We start from the raw sequence: 24,270 nt of genomic DNA, 5'->3' as shown, positions 1-24,270 counted from the left end.
GCAAAAGTTTCATATTTAGGCAACTTAAAATGTTATGCAAGGCTGGTTTTCATATTATTCCGTGGGGGAACTCCACTGCTTATACTTCCCTATCAAATGGGCCTCTGGATATATTGACTGTATGGAAGTTCCTCATAAAGCAAAAACAGAACTACTATATGACTCAACAATTCAATTTCTGGGTATATTTCCACAAAAACTAAAAGCAGAGACTCAAACATTTATACATCCATTTTCATATCATCAAGTCACAATGGGCAAAAAAATAGAAGCAACCCAAGTGGCCACCCCCAGATGAATGGATAAAAAAATGTCCTATTCCATAAAATAGACTATTTTGCCTTAAAAGGGAAGCTTCTTTTGTTTTGTTTTGTTTTGTTTTTTTGAGACAGGGTTTCTCTGTAGCTTTGGAGCCTGTCCTGGAGCTCGCTCTGTAGACCAGGCTTGACCTCAAACTCACAGGGATTCACCTGTCTCTGCCTCCTGAGTGCTGGGATTAAAGGTGTGACCACCGGCTGGATAAAAAAGGAAGTTTTGATACATGTATACATCCATTCAATATGGATAAACCCTGAGGGCACTGTGCTAAGTAAACTAAATCACACACACACACACACACACACACACACACACAAACCTACTATAAGACTGGTATGGTGAGGCATGCCTTTAATCCCAGCACTCAGGAGGCAGAGGCAGGTGGATCTCAGAGTCCAAGGCTAGACTGGTCTACAGAGTGAGTTTCAGGACAGCCAGGGCTACAGAAGAACCCTTCCTCAAAAAAACAAAAACAATAAAAAGACATACTATAGGAATTCATTATATGGGGTATCTAAAGTTGTCAAATACATAGAAACAGAAAGCAGAATGGTGGCTGGGCTGGGCAGGTGGGTATTGTGTTGCAAGTGCATAGAGGTGGATAACAATCTCTCAGATGGATGGTGGTAATGACTGCACGCTAATGCAACAAACTCAATGGTACTGACTTGCAAAATTAACAGTGGTAAGGCTGATAACACTTAAACAGAGAGACCTGCATTCAAGTACTCTTAGTGCTCCACCCACCTCTTATTCATCGGTACAAAGCAATACTTTTGTAGAATCTCAACTATGCACCAAGTGCTTCATTGAACTTATTTTGATTTCACAATAACTGTCCTGTGTTTGGTAATTGTGATGGTTAGTTCTGAATGTCAACTTGCCACAACTTAGAACCACCTGGGAAAAGTGAGTTGAGTAATTTGTCTTTTTTGGATTAGTCTCTGAGTATGTCTGTAGTGGATTGTAGATTATTAATTAATATAGGATGACCCAGCCTACTATAGGCAGCACCCGTGGCCTAGGCTGTGGTCCTGAACTACCAGACAGGAGGAAGGTAGAGAGCAAGCAGGCAACCTGGGTGGGCTCGTTTCTCCCTGTTCTTGACTGTGGCTGTGATGGACCAGGTGCATGAGCTCCTGCCACTGTGACTTCATTACGTGACGGTCTGAAATAATAAACCTCTTCCTCTCCCGGAACCTTTTACCACAGTAACAGAAATGAAACTAGGACAGCTCCTTCATTCCATATTAGAGAAATTGCAAATGGAGTCTGCAGTGCCAGGAGCCATCGGTTCCAGAACCAGGTGCTGAGTGCGGGTTGGGCAGACTCCTGGTCTCTGTCACCACATTCACTCCTGACCCCAGAGCACATGACACCACCTAAGGCTTGCTGCTGGTGTGACAGTTCCAGTGAGAACTCTGCCGTGATTCGCCCAAGGTCCAGAACAATGTACAATGCTGAGTCCTGTGAATGGGAAAAGGGTCTCTCACATCTGAGCAGCGCATTCCTTGGACTTAGGAGACGGGTCAAAGTGTGACTGTGGAGGCTTTATGGACAAGACATAGCAAAGGTCTAATTCATAATGTCTGGGAATCAGAAAGTAGAATACGAGTCAAGAACTCTGAATTTGAGCCGGGCAGTGGTGGCGCACGCCTTTAATCCCAGCACTCGGGAGGCAGAGGCAGGCGGATCTCTGTGAGTTTGAGGCCAGCCTGGTCTACAAGAGCTAGTTCCAGGACAGGAACCAAAAGCTACGGAGAAACCCTGTCTCGAAAAATCAAAAAAAAAAAAAAAAAAAAAAAGAACTCTGAATTTGAACATCATAAAGGTAGACTTTCTGAAAGTCATTCAAGTGTGTTCTAAATACAAGAGGGAGAAAAGGAACTGCAAACCCATCTTCAACAAAACTAAGAGAAAACACAGATCCTAGACTCAGACAGTTGCAGATACCGAGCAGGGAGTGCAAGCTCCCTTTGCTTCACAGAAGGAAATGAAGGAAAGATTTGACAAAGAGAGGATGGGGGGCGGGGATTAGTGACCTCAGAAAAGTCTGCAAAAAACCACTTCCTGCAGGCAAAGCACATCCCCAGGTACCAAACTAATTCTTTGCTGGTGGAGGGCAGAAACCTCCTTCGACCTGGAGTTGGGACCACGTCAAAAAATACACAAGCCCACTGTAGGCGCCTCAAAGATGTGGTTCCCGTGGCGGCAGAGAAGAACATCTTTGCATTGGAGAATTCATGGGTTCCGAGCTTTATTAACTGCCTAGAAATAAGGGTAAATGAACTCACCCAGAGCTCTCTAACATGGGAACAACAAAGCCGAGCTTGAAACACCTCCCCAAGCAAATTTCCTAATAGCTGGCACCTGAAAGGCAAACCCACTTAAAAATGATTATAAAGAGCCATCTACTCAGGAGCTAAATAAAGACACAACAAAGAAACAAGAAAACCAAAATAACAGAAAATTGCTGCTAGGGAGCAGCCAAAATTACAACAAAGCCTTCTGAAAAATTAAAAAGAAGAGCGAGGGCAGATGAGATGGCTCATGGGTACAACACTTGCCCAGTATGCACAAGGCCCTAGATTTGATCCCCAGCATTGCAAAGTAGGGGAGCAAGAGATGATGGCAGAACAGAAGACAAGAAGATGAGAGTGTGTGTCGTAGCAGAATTCAGGGACAAAGTAGAAGGAAAAAGAAACTACAGGATTGACGGTAAAAAATAGAAGAAACAAAACTAGAGACAAAACTAAAAACAACAAAGAGCAAAAGGAAGAAATAAGAGAAAGGTGAATCAAACATAAGGAGGTGAGGGGCTGGGATATACCCTGGGCAAGTGCTCGCCTGACACACATAGTCCTGGGTCCCCAGCACTGCACAAACCAGATGTGATGGTTCACACCTATGATCCCAGCATCTGGGAGGTAGAAGCAGGAGGACTGGAGGTTCAAAGTCAACCTCAGCTATATAGGGAGTTTGAATCCAGTCTCCAAACCAAAACCAATGCTTAACGCTAGCAGGAAACAGTAATATTCTCACGGACACAAAGTGCAACCCAAGGGTTTTCTGCCAGTTGATTGTTCTTGAGTTTTCCTTGAGGAATCTAGAATATGGGACAACCAAGAGGCAACTGAGAAATACTAAGGCGTAGGGGAAGATCAACTGTGAGTGGGAAGACAAAGACTGAAAGGCCGGCATCAGGGTTCTGTGTCTTAACAGTGAAAACAAGTAACAACTAGGAAGAGAAGTAGGGAAGAGAGAGCAAGGGACCACCTGCCCTTCAACAGCTGATAGTCCACAGACAGCTCATTAACACTCCTGATTTGCCTATTATGATTTTTACAGATTCTCCCCCACAAAGTCCAACTCTGCTATTATTTGCTACAAAAAAAAAAAAAAAAAACACAAAAACAACAAAACAAAAACCCCGAGAGACACAAGTAAAGGGCAAGAAGATCATCTCTTTTGGATTGTTAGTTCTATGTCACTAGTTTATAAAACTCTCCCAGAAGGCACCATCTATTATGTCAATGCTCTAAAGGAGAACTGGCCAGGTAGGTGCCCGTGATCCCTGGCACACAGAGTAGGAGACAGGAAGATCAAGAGGTCTAGACCAGCCTAGGCACAGAGTGAGATCCTGCTTCGAAAGCCAAAAATCCCTCCTGCGCTGCTTTGGGGAGGGTTGTTGGAAAGAACATCAGGAGTGGGGAATAAGGGAGGATAATGAAAGGTGGGTATAACAGAGATGCATGGAATTGTGAAATAAATAAGGCACTCCTTACGCCCCTTCCTCAAAGGGGAAATCCCAACACCTACAATGTGACAGTAAGTAGATAATCCTTCTCAATTCCTTTCGTTTTTTGTCTTTTGATTTTTTGAAATAGGGTCTCTTTATATAGACCTGGCTTACCTAGAACTCTGTATAACCAGAAGAGCCTCAAACTCATAAAGGTCTGCTTGCCTCTGTTTCCCAGAGTGCTGGGATTTAAGTATATACCATGGGGCTGGAGAGATGGCTCAGAGGTTAGGAGCACTGACTACTCTTCCAGAGGACCCAGGTTCAATTCTCAGCTCACACCTGTCTGAAACTCTAGTTTCAGGGGACCTGACACTCTCACAAAGACATACATGCAGCCAAAACACCAATGGACATGCATAAAATGAAAATAAATTATATTTTTAAAAAAGATGGATCTTTCCACTTTTTTTTTTTTTTTTTTTTTTTTGGTTTTTTTAAGACTGGGTTTTTCTGTGTAGCTTTGGAGCCTGTCCTGGAACTCATTCTGCAGACCAGGTTGGTCTTGAACTCACAGAGATATACTTGCCTCTGCCTCCCAAGTGCTGGAATTAAAGGCATGTGCCTTTCCACTTTCAAATTAAAAAAAAAAAAAAGCAAACGCCACTATATCTTTCTATAGCATTCAGTTTAATTTTTTTTCTTTTCTTTTAGGTTTCTCTGGCTGTCCTGGAACTTGCTCTGTAGATCAGGCTGGCCTCAAACTCACAGAGACTGAAATGCCTCTGCCTCCTGAGTACTGGTATTAAAGGCACATGCCACCACTGCCTGGCTCAGTTCAATTTTTACACAATGATTTTCTCCTCTCATTCCCGGCTTGTTGTGTATATGTGATTAAACTCTGTAATTATAATATTCATGGAAATATGAGCACCCTTTGCTAGGCACATGGCTCCATGGACGTAAATAAGCAAAGGATATGCAGACAGTAGCCCATGGTAATCCTGTGTGGCAGTCAGGAGTTCCGAATAAAGGGCAGCAAAACTTATCTTTTTAATAAAGATAAGTGAATAAAGAGTGAGCTGAGATAGCTGGAGGCCGCCAAACACAGGTGTGAAAGCATGCAGCCAAGATACGAAACTGAACCCAGGCACCCACGGAACTGAAGGGCTGGGCAGAGCACAAAGGGTTCTGTTTAGGACAGGGGGTGGCTGGTAGGCTGGCCTGGAGGGTGCCAGCAGAAATCTAGAGAGCACTGACAGGTAAAGTACTGCCCCGCGGAAGGAGGGGGAGGAAAAGAGGGTTGACACCTGAGTCATCGAGGTAACACTCAAAATAATGGGGCTACGGACAGTCTGCTGTGAGACCACGTCTTAGGAATGTCAGAAGCTATACCCATAAAGCCTCACCAACATGGCTGCCCAACTATCAGCTAAACAAGAGTGGCACCAATGGACTGGCACACTGGGGAGGGAAAAGCCCACAAGATCTTTACCCTATGTAAAGAACTACAGGCAGTTGAGGAAAGCTGAGTGCGAGAAGAGCACACCAACTGGCTCTTCAGGGTCAAACGGTCGGCCTTGGAAACACAAATGCAAGTAACATTACGCAGACTGAACAGGTTCTATTTACATAGATGCATGTACAAGTACATATATGCACACAAAAATAAATGAAAGAAGAGGCCGTGAAATTGAAGGAGAGTGGGGAAGGGTATAAGGAAAGGCTTAAAGAGAGGAAAGGGAAAGGAGGAATGTTGTAATTATAACCTCAAAAATAAAAACAAAAAGAGTAAAACAGATGTGACCAGAAAGAAGCAAAGGTCAAGAGCCCGCGCCTAGCCAAACAGTGTGCACTGAACACAAACGACCCTGGCTATCTCAATAGCCATCTGTCATAATGACACTGGCAAATCTATTAGGATTGCTTACTGGATATAAGAGGTGCTATTTGAGTTCTAAGTACTCTGACCTAAGATACTCGCAGGAGGAGGAAGGGTTTATCTGAGCATCAAGGTTCCAACAGAACCATCTGATGTAATAAAGGCGGAGGTGAGCGATGCACCAGAGATCTTAGGAGTCTGCAGAGTGCGGCAGCAGCTGGGGATCTGCCAGATCAGTCTCTACAGATCCACAGCCACACATCGACGAGTGTGTGCTTACAGCTCTACACTAGTTAAAATTCTTCTCCTGAAACTTCTATCCCCCAACAGCCAAAAGTAGGAGTGATTTCAGCCAAATGTAATTCTACAGACACTCTGACCTCTTTTACCATGTCTCTGTACAGTTCCCATCAGAACGCCCACTCAGATAGCCGTATCCTTTTACCTTCTTTACTAAAAAGCTGCTACAACCTTCTCTTGGGGTACCCACCTCTACAGCTGGATCAACTAAACATACATTTTCTTTTTCTTTTCCTACTTTTGCTGTTATCTTGTCTTTTTGGTTTTCTGAGGAGACAGGACCATTCTGGAACTTGCTCTGTAGACTTGGCTGGCCTTGAAATCACAGAGATCTACCTGCCTCTGACTGGAAGGTCTCAGAAATGTTAAGTGACTTGAGGGCAGCAGAGCACTCACAGGGTGTGTGCTCAAGGACCCGCCTCTGATCCTCAGCACACAACAAAGGACTCTCCCACCTGCTGGGGTCTCCTTGTGGAAAAGAGGGCTTGTAATGCTGAGATTTGCCAATTCCCACACCTTAGCTGCCTTATACTCATTCTTCACGGTGATCCTGCTAAACAGCTCTGTAAAAATCAGAAATATTCTGCCAGGTTTGGGGTTCTGACTACCCAGGGTTGGGGCACCTAAGACAAGGAAGTTAAGGACCTCTGCTGGTAGAGTCAAGATTTTCTTCTCTGTGACTTGAATGGGTGTCGACTGCAATACTTAAGTCAGTGTACTGTTGTGTTGTTCTTTGCATGTCTCTTTGTCCACTGTGATTGAGATTCTATGTTAAATCTCCTGTGGGTGCCCACAGCAACAAGCTTATGAAGCGTTAGGTCATAATTTCTGGTGTAATGAAAGAAAAAGAGTCCACTACTGTGCACAAAGTCTGGATTTCAAGACACAGTGTGTCATCTGGCATGACCTCCAAACTCGACCCTCTGAAACTCCACCGCAAATAAAATAGATTAAAACGAGCCTGCTAACTTCACAAGAAGATTGACAGAGTCCAACAGGAAGGACACAAACGCCACTTCAAAGATACAGAAACTAGGCTGTTGAGGGTGGAGACAAGGCAGTTTCAATAGCCCTTCTCAGGGACACGGGTGCCAGGACCTCCAAGAGAACCATCCCTGCTTACATTTCTCAATCGAGTCAAAGAGCATTCTGCCTCTCACCATGTGCCCACAATCACTGCAATTAGAAGCAAACTATCTGAGAAGTGGAAGGAAGCAAGCGCCCTGAAACCAGGTGTCTCCAAACTTTAACTTGGCTTGTTCCAAAGCTGAAGTATTCAACGTCTCATTCCTTTGCCAATAAATACAGAGAGTAAAGCTCAAGAAGTCAGCTTTGATCCCCAGTGTCACCCCAAAATGTGGTGTCTCAGAACACCTGTAGCACTGACTCCACAGTACAATGCATCTCTCAGTAGAGATGGCAAGACCTCATCCTGGAGGCTTCTTGGGCAGGGAGGGTGGTAGGTACCATCGTCTGGAACACTATCAGACAAAACACCTTTAGCTTAGTGACAGGCACAGAAACCTAAACTGGAGCAATTCCAATTCCTTACAGGACAGAATCTTACAAAAGACAGGGGCACACACACCCCTGCCTGGCCATTAATAAGACAGAATCAATAAAATGCTAACCAAATATAAAAGAACATGGTGACTCTGTTTATGTTAGAAAATCAGGGCATCAACTTCACAACACCCATGCTTTAAAAAGGAATTCCTAATCGCTTACAAACCAAGCTTTCAAGTTCACTACGTGAAAAGCCAAGTATAGATACCGTTTCTATCCCCTCTTGGTTTAGATTGCTTCAGTGATTCTATGACAGGCCTTCAGGAGTAAGTAGGGAAGAGCCTTGGCGGGAGAAGGGTGGCTCACTTTCCTGTCTGCTAGAGGGAGTATGCTCTGAGAGAAGCAGACTCTGGAAGAGACATCACCTTGGCTTAGGGTCAGTTTCTGTTCTCATACTTCCCAAATAAGAACTGGAAAGCAAAGAAGGCAGAAACGTGTCTTAGAGACCAGAGAGCATGGCTTTTCCTCTGACTCCTCTCGTTCTGAAACCTAGTGTCGCACCAGCATCTCATGGTGTGCAGAGCGTCGCTGTTCTTGGGCCCTGCCTCTTCCCAGAGAGTCTGCTGCAGTGCTAGTGGCTGCTGGTATGGGGTTAGAGGCAGACTTTTCTCTGATGTGACTGAGAAGTGAGCCAGGGATGAAGGTCCTGCCACCCCGCGTCCTTGGGAAGGGCTTGTCTCCACCCTCAACATGGGGATTTCTGCAAAGAACACCATAGAAGGCACAGAGAATAACCAGGAATACTTAGTCCATTGAGGAACTCAGGAGATAAAATAATGCAGCAGAGCTAATTCCTTTTTTTTTTTTAATTTTTATTTTATGTGTGTTAGTGTGAAAGTGTTGGATCTCTTGGAACTGAAGTTACAGGCAGTTGTGAGCTGCCAGGTGAGTGCTGGGAATTGAATCCGGGTCCTCTGGAAGAGCAGCCAGTGCTCTTAACCACTGAGCCACCTCCCCAGCCCCAAGAGCTAATTCCTAAACCACCATTATGTTAATTTAATAGAAACTTCTGAAATTGTGTTACAGACTGCCAGGACTTCCCACCACACCCTTGGCCCAGTCAAGGTCACCTGATGTTAGCGCTCCAGCGCTGAGGTGCCTCTAGAAACTCAGACAAATAGCTCTTTGGGGCTAAGCACCTAGACTAAGAGGTAATGTGCAATGCACAAAACGTTCACTCAGCTTCACTATCTTCTCAAATATGTTTAATATCACATAATGTTAAGTGCTGGTAGGAAAAGAGATAAGATGTGGACCATGTCCTCAAGCACTTGGAATCAAGAAAGATAAAACGTGTACAGAATTAACTATAATAAAATAAGATTGTGATAAGCACCATGACCCATAAAGAATGCTATGTCAGCTCAGGGAGGAGGGCCTGAGACTAAGTGTCCATGCTGAACAGGGGCGGGGTCAAATCACCTAGGAACTGGATTGTCTTCATGTTCTAGGAATTCTGTAATGAAAGGGTCATTACTCACTGGCTTCATGATTTATGCTCTTTGAGTACTTACACTTAGCAAACTATGTTCACTGCTCCTTATTTCTTCCTTTTTTAAAAAGAAACCAATTCCGAGCTAGGGTTCTCTAAATTTCTGTTTTTTTTTGTTTTTTTTTTTTTTTAGTTCAGGGCATCAGATGAAGGGCCCTGTGCAGGACAGCAAATGCTCTGCCTCTGAGCCTCGCCCTCCTGCCCTCCTTTACTGCTCTAGAAGTTGGCTTGGTGGTTAAGAGTGCTTACTGGAGGAGGAGTCCCTGTATTGACATGACAATCAAGGCACACATAATACACAGGCACACAGGCAAACATACACACAGACACATACCCAATGCATACACTTAATGCGGACTCACACACACAAAGAAACCTTTTTTATTTTCTAATGTTGTAAAGCTGAAGCTGGAGCTCAATGGTAGAGTGCTTGTCCAGCATGTGTGAGCTCTGGAACTCAAACCCTCAGTCCCTAGCACAGAAAGAAACAAAGAAAGTGAGGAAGGAAGGGAAGAAAGGGAGGGAGAAGGAGAGAATCTAGCATGCTTAAGTCAGGTGGAGTGGTGCACACTGTAATCTCGGGTACTTGGGAGGTTGAGGTAAAAGGACCAAAGTTCAAGGCCAGCCTGGGGAAAAAGAAAAACAAAAGTTCATGCAGGACTTTTTCTTTCTAGTCTATTGTTTCATTTTCCCTCATCTACTGCTTGCATTACTGGTCTCAAATGTCACATGGTACTGAGCATAGAAGACAATCTAGACTTTGTCTTCTTTTTTTTTTTGAAATAATTTATTTATTTTTATTTTATGTGCATTGGTCTTTTGCCTGCATGGATGTCTGTGTGAGGGTGTCAGATCCCCTGGGACTGGAGTTATAGACAGTTGTGAACTGCTGTGTGGTTGCTGGGAATTGAACCTGGTTCTGTGGAAGAACAGCCAGTGCTCTTAACCGCTGAGCCATCTCTCCAGCCCCAGACCTTGTCGTCTTTACTGCTATCCTTGCCCTAGGTATGTGTGGGCTAACAGAACATGAGAGCAGCCCCTCTTCTTCCCTTTGCCTAGGGCACTAGAGTAAGAGAGAACACCATAGGGAGTGTGACACAGTAGGGAAGGGTAGTCTCAGGAGCAAATGCCAGGCTGCAAATTCTGACTCCGCTATTGTTACTTGTGTGACCTATAGACGGGAAAGCCCAGCATCTTAGAGCTTAGACCTGTGTGGTCTGAGGATAAAAAGATGATGCAGGAAGAACACCATTTACGTGACACACCCGGTCACCCTGTGGCAGGCACAGCAAATACCTGACGGAAGCTGGTCTTTTAGTGGCTAACTCTTCCCCTACACCAGAATCCAGTTTTCATCTCCGTCAACTACAATAAAGAACTGTCTGCAGTCAAACACCTCTCTACTGCATGAGCTACATCATGCATCAAAAACTTCCATTTCCCACCCTGCCTGTGTCCTTTGGAGCAACAACAAGGAGAAAGCTTGGCCCTCTACCCTTAATTCTGGCACCCTTTCTATCAGTGACAGTTCAGTCAGGTAATGAAGCACTTTTCATTTGACCGTCACAGAGATAACAAATGCTGGATCACAAGGCTGTCCTCAGGAAGTGACCTCCATTCCCATAATTCCTGCTCCTTCTAAAGCACTGACACAGAGGAAGAGGTTCCTGCTTCTCAGAATCTGTTACTAGATTTTAATTCCTAAAGTAACCTTAAATTCACGTAGGAAGCATGTAAGATATAAATATTAAATACAGTGTTAGCACTTGGAAAGCTACTGTATAAGATGCCCCTTCCTAAAAGTCAACCATGTTTCCTTCCTACAAAAACCTTTCTCTAGTTTTGAAACATGCAATAAAAAGTGTTAGTGAATTAAATGTCATTTTTATCCCTAAAAGAACAAATGAAAAAGCAGTGGTAGTCTGCTGGGCATGATAAAAACAAAACAAGATGCAGTGTTTGTCAAGAGTCACAAAGGAGCAGGGCGGTGGTGGCGCACGCCTTTAATCCCAGCACTCGGGAGGCAGAGGCAGGCGGATCTCTGTGAGTTCGGGACCAGCCTGGTCTACAGAGCTAGTTCCAGGACAGGCTCCAAAGCCGCAGAGAAACCCTGTCTCGAAAAGCCAAAAAAAAAAAAAAAAAAAAGTCACGAAGGAGCTGCTTGTTGTGACACGCCTGGAACCCAGCACGTGTGAGGAAAGGCAGGAGGATCTAGACTTCAAAGGCATCCCTATCTACACAAGGAGTTGGAGGCCAACCTGGGCCACATGAGACCTTGTTTCAAAAAACAAAACAAACAAACCAAAAACCAAATCAGCGACAGTCATTAGTGATATTAAAACAGCTCAGGTCCTCTTCCCTTAGGTCACAAGGTAGGACAGTGTTTCCCAGCCCCTTGGGCATGACAGATAACTCACACTGATTGATGAAATGACTGGTGGTAGGTATGTCTCTGTAAGTCATCACACGAGCACCAGGTGGACTTTCATCAGCCTGGACCTCAGATGACGACAGCGACAGCACAGTGACCAGGCAGCAGTCTCAAGAAATAAACCACTTAGGAGTTACTGAGATTCTTGGAGTGATATTAAGATTCCCAAGCTTCTGCTGAGTCACATCAACAGCAATTGCAGCAAAGGGTTCTTGGCTAATGGTTAAGAAAGTCCTGCTTGTTTCTGAGAAGGCTCAGCCTCTGCTGATACACAGAAATGTATCTCATCTCCAGCCTTTACGGGTGATACAAATCAGCAACCAATATGATCTGCATAATGTGTGATTTATTTCATCTGCTGCTTATGTAAGAGATATCCCTGGCAATTAACGTTGTTCTTAATTACAGGTTGGTTATTTTTAGGATGGAGTTCTACCTCTATATGTCAGGATGGCTTGGAACTCACAGTGAGTTCCTACCTGAGCTACCTTAGTTCTTCCTGCTTAGTTACCCAAGTGCTGGCATTACAGTTGTGCCACAACACCCAGCTTCCTTCAACACTGAATTTTCTTTTTTTTTTTCTTTTTTTTTCAAAAAAGGGTTTCTCTGTGTAAGCCCTGGCTGTCCTGGAAATCACTTAGTAGACCAGGTTGGCCTCAAACTCAAGAGATTTGCCTGTCTCTGCCCCCCCCCCCCAAGTGCTTAGGCTAAAGGAATGCACCATCACCATCTGACCCTTTTTTTGGTTTTGTTGTTGTTGTTTTGCTGTTTTCTGAATTTTCTTGAGAGGACTATATTTCGAACAGACCGCTCTGAAACATCAAACGTTGCTGTTCTGTGTACAGCATTAGCTACCTTGTTGTCCTTAGCTTCTAATAAGGAATAATTAAACAAATCAAAGAGACTGTGTGTGATTTGAACAGCTAGGAGCCACTGAGTCTGGGCCCTCGGCAGGGAAAGGGACGGACACCAGATCTTGGCTCACACACTCCTCCCCTGTTCTTTTTTTTAAACATACTGTACAGATTTTGGAATTTTAAGAAAACCTTTTTGCTAAGCTGTCAGCTGTCCTGAGGGAATGAGATTCTGGCCTCTAAATCAAAGAAGCCAACACTGAGGAAAGGGGACAACAGGTGGACAGAGGGTGTGCGGGTCTTTGACAATAGCATCAAACTGTTGTCTTATTGCTCATTAGCCCTGGCCTACAGCTGGCTTCTGGAGTTGAGATAATAAGTGCATGTCCTCATTCTTTAAGCGAAAATCCCCACTTTTGACGCACCTGCAGGGAGGGGCTAGGGATGCAATGAGACAACAGGCTGGTTTTGACTTCCTTCTTCTTTCTCAGGCATATCCACAGAGGAAAAGATGGCCAGGCCAAGCAATGGTGGCACATGCCTTTAATCCCAGCACTTGGGAGGCAGAGGCAGGTGAATCTCAGTGTTGGAGGACAGTCTGGTCTACAGAGGGAGTTTCAGGATAGCCAGGGCTGTTACAAGGAGAAACTTTGTTGGGGTGGGGGGTGGAGGGGTGCGGGAGCGGTGGGGACCAGCCGGATGGTGGCGCACGCCTTTAATCCCAGCACTCGGGAAGCAGAGATAGGCCAATCTCTGTGAGTTTGAGACCAGCCTGGTCTACAGAGTGAGTTCCAGGGCAGGCTCTAAAGCTACAGAGAAACCTTGTCTCGAAAAACCAAGGGAGGGCTGGAGAAATGGCTCAGTGGTTAAGAGCACTGACTGCTCTTCCAGAGGTCCTGAGTTCAATTCCCAGCAACCACATGGTGGCCCACAGCCATCTATAATGAGACCCGGCGCCCCCTTCTGACCTGCGGGCACACGTGGAAGGAATGCTGTACACATAATAAATAAATAAATCTTAAAAAAAAAAAAAAGGAAAAGAAAAACCAAGGGAAAAAAGAAAAGAAAAGATGGCCAGAGACAGTCAGACAGTCAAGTAATACAGCTAGCTCCTACTCAAGCTCAAACAGTATGTCTAATGTCCTCTCTTCAGTAAACTTACACAAAATTAGGTATCCTCACTCTTCCTTTTGTTTCAAGAGGCCAGCAAGCAAGGCAGAATAGCTGCTGCTTGAACTGTTCCCAGAAGGGCCATTTGACAAACAAAATCCATCCTCACAGTTTCCAGGCCTGTCACCTTAGACTTCAGAAGTTCAACCACGAACACTCAGCATTTTCCCACTTCCGCTGTCTACTTGGCAGTTTTCCTGGTCAGCCCCACCCAGCAGCACACCTGCCAATCCTACTGGGAGAGGACAAGCACGGCCATCCGGCCCCTTGACGAAGCCACTGAAATGAGTCTGAAGACTCGATCCCAAAGACCCAATTGGATTTCAACCCCTTTTGCTGCTGAGATGCTGCAGATGAGAATGCTGTGTCACTCACTCAGTTTTCAACAAAATAAAACAATCACCATAGTCCAATATCAGGACCCTGAGCTGTGTTTAGGGGATGCTGAAAGCACTGAGGACCCAATCACCTCTGCAAAGATATGGTCCTGATGTGTCTAAAGAGTGGATGGCCACCTCACAGACAACAGAACTGGACCCTATTCAGTCACACTGAAAATCTGAGGACAGTGTGTGCTATGAGATGCTGTCTCCAACAAAGAGCAGGACATTAAAACAAGACCATCAAGACAGATTTGAGAATTACCATCAAAAGCGGTAGTTTCCCTGCATGGCGACACACACCTTTAATCCTAGCACTGGGAAGGCAGAGGCAGTGAGTTGGTAGCCAGCCTGGTCTACACAGCTGTTCCAGGACAGCCAGGCCTACACAGGGAGACCCTACCTGGGGAAAAAAAAAAGAGTAGTAGTTTAACTATGAAATAAGTATGAAATATAGAAATATAGCTGACTCTATAAAGGGGGAGGAAAACAGGTTAAAAAATCAGAAAGATTCTGAGGTAACAACAGAAGATCAGAAAGAGCTCACAGCACTACGTACTACAGAGACAATAAGAAGGTGATGATCAGGGCTGGAGAGGAGGGTCAGTGGTTAAGAGGACAAGGGTTAGCTGGGCGGTGGTAGTGCACACCTTTAATCCCAGCACTCGGGAGGCAGAGGCAGGCGGATCTCTGTGAGTTCGAGGCCAGACTGGACTACAAGAGCTAGTTCCAGGACAGAAACCAAAAGCTACGGAGAAACCCTGTCTTGAACCCCCCCCCCCCAAAAAAAAGAGGACAAGGGTTCAATTCCTGGCACCCACATGGCAGCTCACAAATAGTAACTCCAGTTCCAGGGTATCTGGCACCCTCGCATGGACATACGTACAGGCAAAACACCAATCCAAATAAAAATAAATAAATCTTTAAAAGGAGGAGGAAGAGGAGTGGGTGGTGTTGGCCAAGAAATGGTTACAGGATCTGGAGATCAGTAAATCACCTAAGAACGGCAAGTGGTGGTGGGGTTAATGTGTGAAAACCAGGTTATGGGGCTCTAGAAAGGGAATAGATGAAATAAAAATGAAAGATGGGTATAATGTATAAGACTGTTCAGTTTAGCCTCAGCCATACAATAAACTCAAGGCCAGCCTAGGCTACACGAGACCCTTTCCCAAAGCAAACAACAGAGACACCGAGATTGAAAAACTTTCCAAAGTATTAGAAATTCAGTCATACGCAGTCTACAAGACCAGTTGCTCTATGCCCCGAGTGTGAGGTGACATGGAAGCTAACAGGTGGTGTACACCCGCAAAATAGGACCAGGAACTTCTGGCCTCAGGTGGGAAGTCTTCAGTAAAGAAGGATGGAATTCAGTCATAACCTTGCCGTTTTGTGATAGGTCTTTTGCCTATACAAACGAAACAAAACAGCTGATGATGATGGCAAATGTTTCGTGAGGGCGACTGTAATAAGCTAGAAAGGAAATGAAAGGAAAGTCGCTTGCTGGAAAACACCTTCAGACAGTCTAAGGGTGACTAAGATAGGATTCTGACTCCTTCTTCCACCATTGATTTCAACAACTCCAATAGATAAGAGCGGCCATTTCCTGTGCCAATCACCAGCTAAAAATAAACAGTTGTATAAACAGTAAAGGAATCTGCTGTGGCAGCGCGGTACTTTATGGAACTTCACTGAAGATAAGACATATGAGAAAGGGCAGTATTTTTATTGCCACTTCCTTCTAAAAGCCATGCCCAGTAAAACAGAGCTGGAACCACTTTACTGATTGAGCAGACATCATCACAGATGTTTAAAACAGCATTAGAATGAGGCCAAAGGTCACCCAGGAGATAGAGAAAATGACTTCAGAGAAGTCTTGACAGGCTTCATGATTAGAAACACCAGGCAGCAGGAAGAACAAGGAAGAACCCTCCTTAGCCTGATAGAGAATGTTTACAAAAGACCCATGGCAAATGCTGCACTCATAGCGACGGGATGAACGGTGCTTCTGAAACCAGCAACTAAAACCTGATGCCATTCACCCCGTTTCTCGTCAGCACAACGCTAGAGATCCTGGGCAGCAGAGTGGGGGTAGAGAAAACATGAAAAATAAAAGCACCGGAAAGAAATAAACAAAATGTCTAAAATATAAGAGAATTCTTAAGTGTTTAACACAACCACTGGTCATGGTACAAAATATAAACAAAGTAAATTCTATATAGCAACAATACATTGAAAATTAATATTCCTGGGCTGGAGGGATGGCTCGGAGGTTAAGAGCAATGTCTGCTCTTCCAGAGGTCCTGAGTTCAATTCCCAGTAACCACATGGTAGCTCACAACCATCTGTAAAGAGATCTGGTGCCGCCTTCTGGCATGCAGGCAGAATACAGGCAGAACACTGCATACATAATAAATAATAATCTTAAAAAAAAATAATATTCCAAATACCATGTACATAAAAATAGATGTCTAGGATAAAATATAACAAAATGTTAATTAATAGATGAAGACTTTTTCTTTCTTTTTTGGGGGGATGCTTTTTAAGACAGTTTTTCTGTGTAGTCCTGGTTGTCCTAGAACTCACTCTATAGTCTAGGTTGGCCTAGAACTCACAAATATCGACTCCCTCTGCCTCCTGAGTGCTAGGATTGAGGAAAGAGTCACCATCACCTGGCTTTAATTGACAGAGCTAAAGAAATGGAAAAATAGAGCTAGATGTTGCAGCTCATGTCTGTAATCCTAGACTTGAGAGGTGAGGCAGGAGGATTATCATAGGTTTGAAGTCACCTACATAACAGGCTATGGGAAGTTCACAGACAGCCGATCTCAAACACTTTCCCCAAAAGAAGTGAAAAGAAAAAAAAAAAAGAAGTGAAAAGATACATAATGGATGCAGTTTTATTTTAAAAAATACACATTACCTTCAAATAGAACCCTGGTACAGTCAACAGAGAAGAAAAAGAAGAGAAGCCACTGGAAAATGGCCAGGAAGTGTTCAGCACAGTAATGCTAGCAGGGACTAGTCTAAAAACTCTTGCTGTCATGATCATAACAAACTAATAAAATTATGCTCGTAACAATGCACAGTTTTATCAAAACAAGGGAGGCTGGAGAGATGGCTCAGGAGTTAAGAGCACCGACCTCTCTCTAGAGGATGCAGGTCTGATTCCCAGCACTTACATGATGGGTCATAACCATCTTGTAACTCCAGTTCCAAGAGATCCAACACCCTTTTCTGACCTCCATGGGCACTGCACAAGTGGCATACAAACAAACATGCAGGTAAAATACCCATACACATAAAATAAATAATAATAAAATGAGGATTTTTTTAAATTACAATTCCTTCCCAAAGCCATGGATCACTGGAAGGTCATTGGCTGATTTGCCAGTGAACATCACCAAGGACAGCATGTGCCAGCTGGACGAATAACATTACTGTCCTCCTGTGAGCTGTCTCCTGTTTAACTTGGCAGATGAGGACACAGGCCTCATCATAGTTATGCTAACAAAACAAATCTGAGAACACTACTTGGATCTGTGTCAATTCTGTCCAAATAGACTTTCCTAAGAGCATCTTGCATCTGATCTCAAATGATGTTGCAGATGTATTGTTTCCTACGCTGCTCCTCAGCAAAGTTTTCGTTTCGTTTTGTTTTTAAAGACTTTTTTACTTTATGTGCTTGAGTGTTTGGCTCTTTGTATATGTACAACATCACGCCTAGCATCTGTAGAAGCCAGAAGCAATCTCCTGACTGGAGTTACAAACAACTGGTTGTGTGCTCCCATGGGGGTACTGGGAACTAAGTCTGGATCTTCTGCCAAGAGCAGTATGAACACTCAATCTCTGAGCCACACAGTCCCCCAAGATACAAACTGCATTACATTAGAGTTCCCGAGTTCTCTCCATCGCAAAGCTTCACCGTTACTAGCCTATGTCTAGGAAACTCATTTCAGTTTTGTAGGTACAGTTACTTATCCTGGTGTCATAACTGCTATAAACCTGTGAACAAAAGAGCCAGGAAACAGGCCAGGTGCTAATATCTGTGTGCTAAAACAACTAATAGATCTTAGCAAAAACCAGCCACCAACAACACCCAAAATACACTGGGGCTGGAGAGACAGCTCAGCAGTTAAGAGCACAGGCTGCTCTTCAAAGGATCTGGGTTCAATTCCCAGGACCCACATAGCAGCTCACAACCCTCTATAACTCCAGTCCCGGAGGATCCAATGTCATAGCCTTGTCTCTGGGGGTACCAGATACACATTTATTGCACAAACACACATGAAGACAAATACCCATAAACATTATCAAACAAACAAACAAAAAAAAAAACCCACCAACTCTCAAAACTATTTAAAATCTTTTAGAAATAGGGTATGGTGGCACATCACATGCCTTTAGTCCAAACAGAGGCAGGCAGATCTGTTCCAGAACAGCCAGGGCTACACAGAGAAACCCTGTCTCAAAATTAAAAAAAAAAAAAACACCAAAAAAAAAAAAGTAGAAGGATAAAAACATATTTGCTTATCTATCTATCTTGGGGTGGGAGGGCACATCTTGAGGTCAGAGGACAATTTACAGTAGTCAGTTTTCTCCTTTTACCAAGTAGATTCTGAGGATCCAGCTCAGGTGATCAAAGCTTGACAAGCAAGTACTTTCACCCACTAAGCCATCTCACTGTCCCCTCAGAACTATTAACCTTACTAAATAAAACAAGTTCAGGCTTGATGTATGGCTTGGTGGCAGAGTACCTGGTTAGCAAGTGAAAGGCTCTGGATTCAATCTCCAGTACTGCAAAAATTAATTAATTAATTAATTGATTAAAACTAAGACTCTAGAACTAGGTCAGAGCAAAAGAACAAGAGAAGGAACAGGAAGGTACACAGATGGCTAGACAGTCCTAAACTCAGTCTTCCAGGAGCCCTGTTCTAGGAGAGGACATACCTTATCCATATGGAAGATCAAATCCAACTCACATACATTTTCAAAACACTTATCCAGAGTCTCCACAAAAACCTAAGAAAAAAGAAGAAAATGAGAAAACCATTACTAGCCATTTTACAGACGTCACACGAGAAAGAAAAAGGGGCGAGCCTGAAGAGTGCACCAGTCCCCCCAAGACAGAAGCTCAGGCTTGAAGATGGCTGGAGACCAGCCTGAGCCACACACTGAGACCTCAAGGTCATTAAAGAAGTCTGAAACTAGAGATGCCGGCCAATAATCCCAACTGTTCAAGCAGGAGGACTGAAAATTCAAGGACTTCTCGGGCCACCTGGGGCCTTGCTATCTTAAAATGTTATAAAAGCAAAAAATAAATAAATAAAGTAATAGGGGCAGCCATGACACTCCTTTTCCCTCACAATAGAGCTCAAAGCAGATCAGCAAGCCCAGTCTCCAACATTAACTGATGCCTACTTCTTAGCCAACCCCAGGGCCGATCAGCTAGGCAGGAAAGCCTTGTTCTCTGCCTAGCAATCCAACCAGCAGACACACTAAGGCTTTCTCTTCTCTTTTATAAGATGCTAATTTACATTAAAGAATAAAATACCAACTACTTACACTATTAAGTAGTCCCCCAAACCTGAAGTACACATACATTAAAAAACTTCCTTATAGTATTAATTGAAAATTTTGTATTTATGCATTTTTTTCTTGTTTGTTTATTTATTTTTGGTTTTTCGAGACAGGGTTTCTCTGTGTTGCCCTGGCTGTCCTGGAACTCACTCTGTAGTCCAGGCTGACCTCAAATTTAGAGATCCACCTGCCTCTGCTGCCTAAGTGTGCCACTACCACCTGGCAACTATTCCTTTGGTATCTGTCCACCCCTAAGATCTCATATTAACAGTACAATATAAAAATTTAAAACTTTTAAAAACTTGTTTATGTGTATGTATGTCTGTTGTATATGTGCTGAGGAGACCAGAAAGGCGTCAGCTCCCTGAAGCTGGAGATCCAGGCAGTTGTAAACTGCCTGAGGCAGGTGCTGAGAATTAAACTTGGGTCGTTTACAAGAACAATATGTTTAACCACTGAGCCATTTCTCCAGCCAGTTTCAACTTTTAAAAGTTCCAGTCTTTTTTTTTTTTTTTAAGATTTCTTTATTTAATATATGCAGTGTTCCATCTGCATGTATGCCTGCAGGCCAGAAGAGTAAGCCAGATCTTATTATAGATGGTTGTGAGCCACCATGTGGTTACTAGGTATTGAACTCAGGACCTCTAGAAGAACAGCCAGTGTTTTTAACCTCTGAGCCATCTCTCCACAGTCTTTTTTTTTTTAATGTATTTATTTTTATTTTATGTGCATTGATGTTTTTCCTGAATGCATGTTTGTGTGAGGGTGACAGATCTTGGAGTTATAGGCAATTGTGAGCTGTTAGGTGGATGCTGGGAATTGAACCCAGGGCTCTTAACCACTGAGCCAACCCCCCAAAGTTCTACAGTCTTAAAAATCAAACACTTTAAAAGTCTCTTTAAAACATTCAGTTTTCTCCAATGTTCAAAGGTTCTCTAGAACATCCAAAGCCTCTCTGAAATTCCAAAGTCTCTCTAAAACTCCAGTCTCTTAACCGTGGGCTCCTATAAAATAAAAAATAAGTTACATTCTTCTATTTCAAAAACGAAGAACCAGGGTACAGTCAGTCACAGTCAGATTAAAGCAAAACCAAAATTCAACTACAATGAAGTTCAGTGATTGATGTCTGGGACTCACCCATGATCCTCTGGGCTCCAAAGGGCCTGTGCCACTTCTCCAGCTCTGCCCTCTGCAGCATCCACAGCTTGTCTCCTAGGCTCAAGCTAGCTCCCCTTCACAGTTGCTGTGGTGCTCTCTGGTGGCCATCCCACAGTGCTGACATCTCCAAAATGATGCAGTCTTTGCAACTGGGCTGTACCTTCACCAATACCCTCTCCTGGGCTCTCTTCAGGGACTGTGACCCTGCCACGCAGTGCCAAGTCTCAGCTTCTCAACCCTGGGACTTGACTTCAACTGAAGCCGCACCTTCTCTATGGCCTCTGCTACCCTCCTATGGGTGCCAAGGCTCAGATGCTCACCCTAACCTCTTCACGCCTTCAAAACCAATACCACCTAAATGACTCTTATTCATTTACCACAGTTCCCAGCATGAGATACAGCCTCAGCCTCCTCTGGACCAGAGCTTCTGTATGCTGACCCCGAGGAAACACCTCTCAAAAGATTTCACCTCGGTGATGCTGACTTCTTCTTAACTATTGCTGACATCTCAGTTCCAGCTGACCAGCATCAATCATCCTAGCAAAGCAAAGTTTCACTTCAGTCGTACTGGTCTCTTGTTAATCATGGCTGATTCTTCAGCCCCAGCTTACCAGAACCAAGGATTCTTAATTCAAAATATCATATATTTGGCCTTACTAATCTCTACTTCCCTCTGAAACTTCACAAACCAGGTCTCTACCATTTGCATTTCTCTCAGTATTCTTATCGTCCAAGCTCCCATAGAACAAGCCACTGAGCTCTGAGCACTTGATGGCTTTTCCAGCCCAAAGTTCAAATACCAGCACAATCCTCCCAAAAACATATGGTCGAGTCTGTCAAGCAATGCCCCACAACTGGTACCAATTTCTGCCTTAGTTAGCAAAGTGTTATTCCATCCTGAGCTTGACTACCTTCTTCCTTGATGATGCTGATATCAAGATGCAATGAGCAGAAGTGTCTGACATCCTGACCTAGGACTGATAACTGGTACTGGTTCCTATTAGAAACCAAATACTGGAAAATGACTGGCCATTAAGTATTAATACTCTAGGACCTAGCGACTGTATTCCTCGGGTGTATATCTTACAGAAATGCAAGCACATGAAATTCCAAAAATGTCACAGTGGCACTATGACAATATTTTGTTTAAAAACAGCAGTGACAGACTGGGGAGATGGCTCAGTGGTTGTTTTTGTAGAGGTGACATTTGTTGCTCTCGCAGAGAACCCAAGTTCAATTCCCAGTGCCCACATTGTGGCTCCCGGCCTTCCACACTACAATCCCAGGAATCTAAAGCCGTCTTCTTATCTCAGGAGGCACTGGCAGGCACATGACACACAGACATACGTCCAGGTAAAACACTGATACACATTAAAATTAAATAGACAAATCTAAAAAAGTTAAAACAAAACAACAAAAAAGAAATGGTAGTTTAGTAGTTAAAGCTGGAGTAGTGGTGGTACACACCTTTAAGCCCAGCACTCAGGAGGCAGAAGCAGGAGGATCTATGAGTTTGAGGCCTGCCTGGTCTACAAAGCAAGTTCTAGGGCAGCTAGGGGCTACACAGAGAAACCCTGGAAATACTGGAAAATTTTTACCAAATTGAAAAGTTCCTCACGTACATATTCCAAATCAATCATTTCTGGAAAATATGAAAGAATACTCTGAGAAAACAGCGATAACAAGGACAGATTTTTCTTACCATGTATCAGAATCTGTCATAAAACCTTAAGAATTAAAATATTGAAACATTAAAAAGAAAAAAGCATAGGGCTAGCTAGCAAGATGGCTGCTCATGGTAAAGGTGCTTGCTGACAAGCCTGGACTCAGGGTAGAGGGAGAGAACTGACTCCCACAAGATAGTTCTGACCTGGTGCTGGCTAGCTTTTTTTTTTTAAGTTTGTTTATTTATTATATATGCACATGCCATAAGAAGGCACCAGATCTCATTATTGATGGCTGTGGGCCATCATGGTGGTTGCTGGGAATTGAACTCAGGACCTCTGGAAAAGCAGTCAGTGCTCTTAACCTCTGAGCCATCTCTGCAGCCCCCCAGTGCTAGCTAGCTTTATGTCAGCTAGTCACCACATTGGCCTATGGGCAATATGGGCAAGCCTGCTGGGCATTTTCCTGACAAGAAAGCCCAGCTCACTCACTCTAGGTGGAACCACCGATGGGCTAGTGATCTTGGATTATCTAAAAGCAGGTTAAGCTAGTCATGGAAAGCAAGCCAGTAAGCAGCTTCTACATCAGCTCTTGTCTCCAGATTCCTGCCCAGCTTGAGTTTCTTCCCTGACTTCCCCTCAGTAATGGGCTGTGGTGCGGAACTGTTAGTTGAAATAAACCATTTCCTCATAAGCTGCTTTTCGTCCTGGTGTTCATCACAGCCAGAGAAACCCTAACAAGATGGCCCTGTAAACCTGTACCAGGGCACTCACGCTCTTGTGTACACCCCTGTCTCTCTCCCACAAACACATTTAATTGAAATGTACACATTTATAATGTTTTAAGCTGGCGGGGACTGAGCTGTTGTCGGCTGTAGCTACTCAATGGCTAGGTGTTGGCTCACAGCACATTAGTGCTCTACTTTCTTCCCCTGAGTTTCCCTTTCCTGGCTCTTGAAGACCTCCTGGTAGAACTGGACTTGCTTTCGTATCTGATCCACTGATACCACCTTTGAGGTTGCTGTTGTCTTTGCGTGACCTCCCAACAATTACACCGAATATGACTTTATGTTTTTCTTTTATGATTTTGCAATTTTTGTTTGTTGCTGTTGTTGTTTTGTTTTTACAGAGTCTCACTAAGTAGTATTGGCTGGCTGGAACTCACTGTGTTACCAGATGGGGCCTTGAACTTGGCAGTGATTCTCCTGCCTATTTCCCTGAGTGCTGGGATTAGGGAATGCACTGCCACAGCTGGTCCAATTCTGTACTTCAATAGGAATCAGTATCAGGTACATCATAAAAAGTTAATTTGCAAACACTAACCTAAATCACCATGTAATATTTTCTTTAACTATGTATTTTCTAACTGATTTGTAGAAACAGGAAATCCAATGCTTTCTTGACCTCACACTCAGGAAGCATGATTTTCATGTGGAGGCCAGAGGCTACCCTCAGGTGTTGGTCCTCACTTTCCACCTTGTTTGAGATGGAGCCTCTAGTTGTTCACCCTTTTTATGCTAGAGTAGCTGGTGCATGATTTTCTTGTATCTTATCCCCAGCCCATCCCACTTCACCCCCAATCCTGGTAGTTGCTGAGATTTCCAGCATGTTAGTCCTAACGTTTTTATCCTTCAAATTCCAATAAAAGTGCTCATACAGCTTCATTCTTTTGTTTGTTTGTTTTTCAAGACAGGTTTTTTTGAGGGTTTCTCTGTAGTTTTGGAGCCTGTCCTGGAACT

General features: G+C 43.8%; 1 protein-coding gene across 2 annotated transcripts in view; it reads right to left on the bottom strand.

Moving 5' to 3' along the window:
• The window catches only part of Ap3s2 (adaptor related protein complex 3 subunit sigma 2), a 43,044-nt gene that overhangs the window by 11,055 nt on the left and 7,719 nt on the right, over positions 1 to 24,270 (bottom strand). For both annotated transcript variants that reach the window (XM_050153950.1, XM_050153948.1), the window contains one exon: positions 19,080 to 19,151. In XM_050153950.1, the coding sequence (XP_050009907.1) occupies positions 19,080 to 19,151 (72 nt within the window). The remainder of the gene's footprint in view (positions 1 to 19,079; positions 19,152 to 24,270) is intronic.

The sequence above is a fragment of the Alexandromys fortis genome, unplaced genomic scaffold (genome assembly GCF_014885135.2).
Source record: "Alexandromys fortis isolate MF-2015 unplaced genomic scaffold, M_Fortis_MF-2015_v1.1 scaffold_86, whole genome shotgun sequence".
NCBI lineage: Eukaryota > Metazoa > Chordata > Mammalia > Rodentia > Cricetidae > Alexandromys > Alexandromys fortis.
Note: the sequence above shows the minus strand (reverse complement) of the source record. Positions and strands in the feature narration are given on the sequence as shown.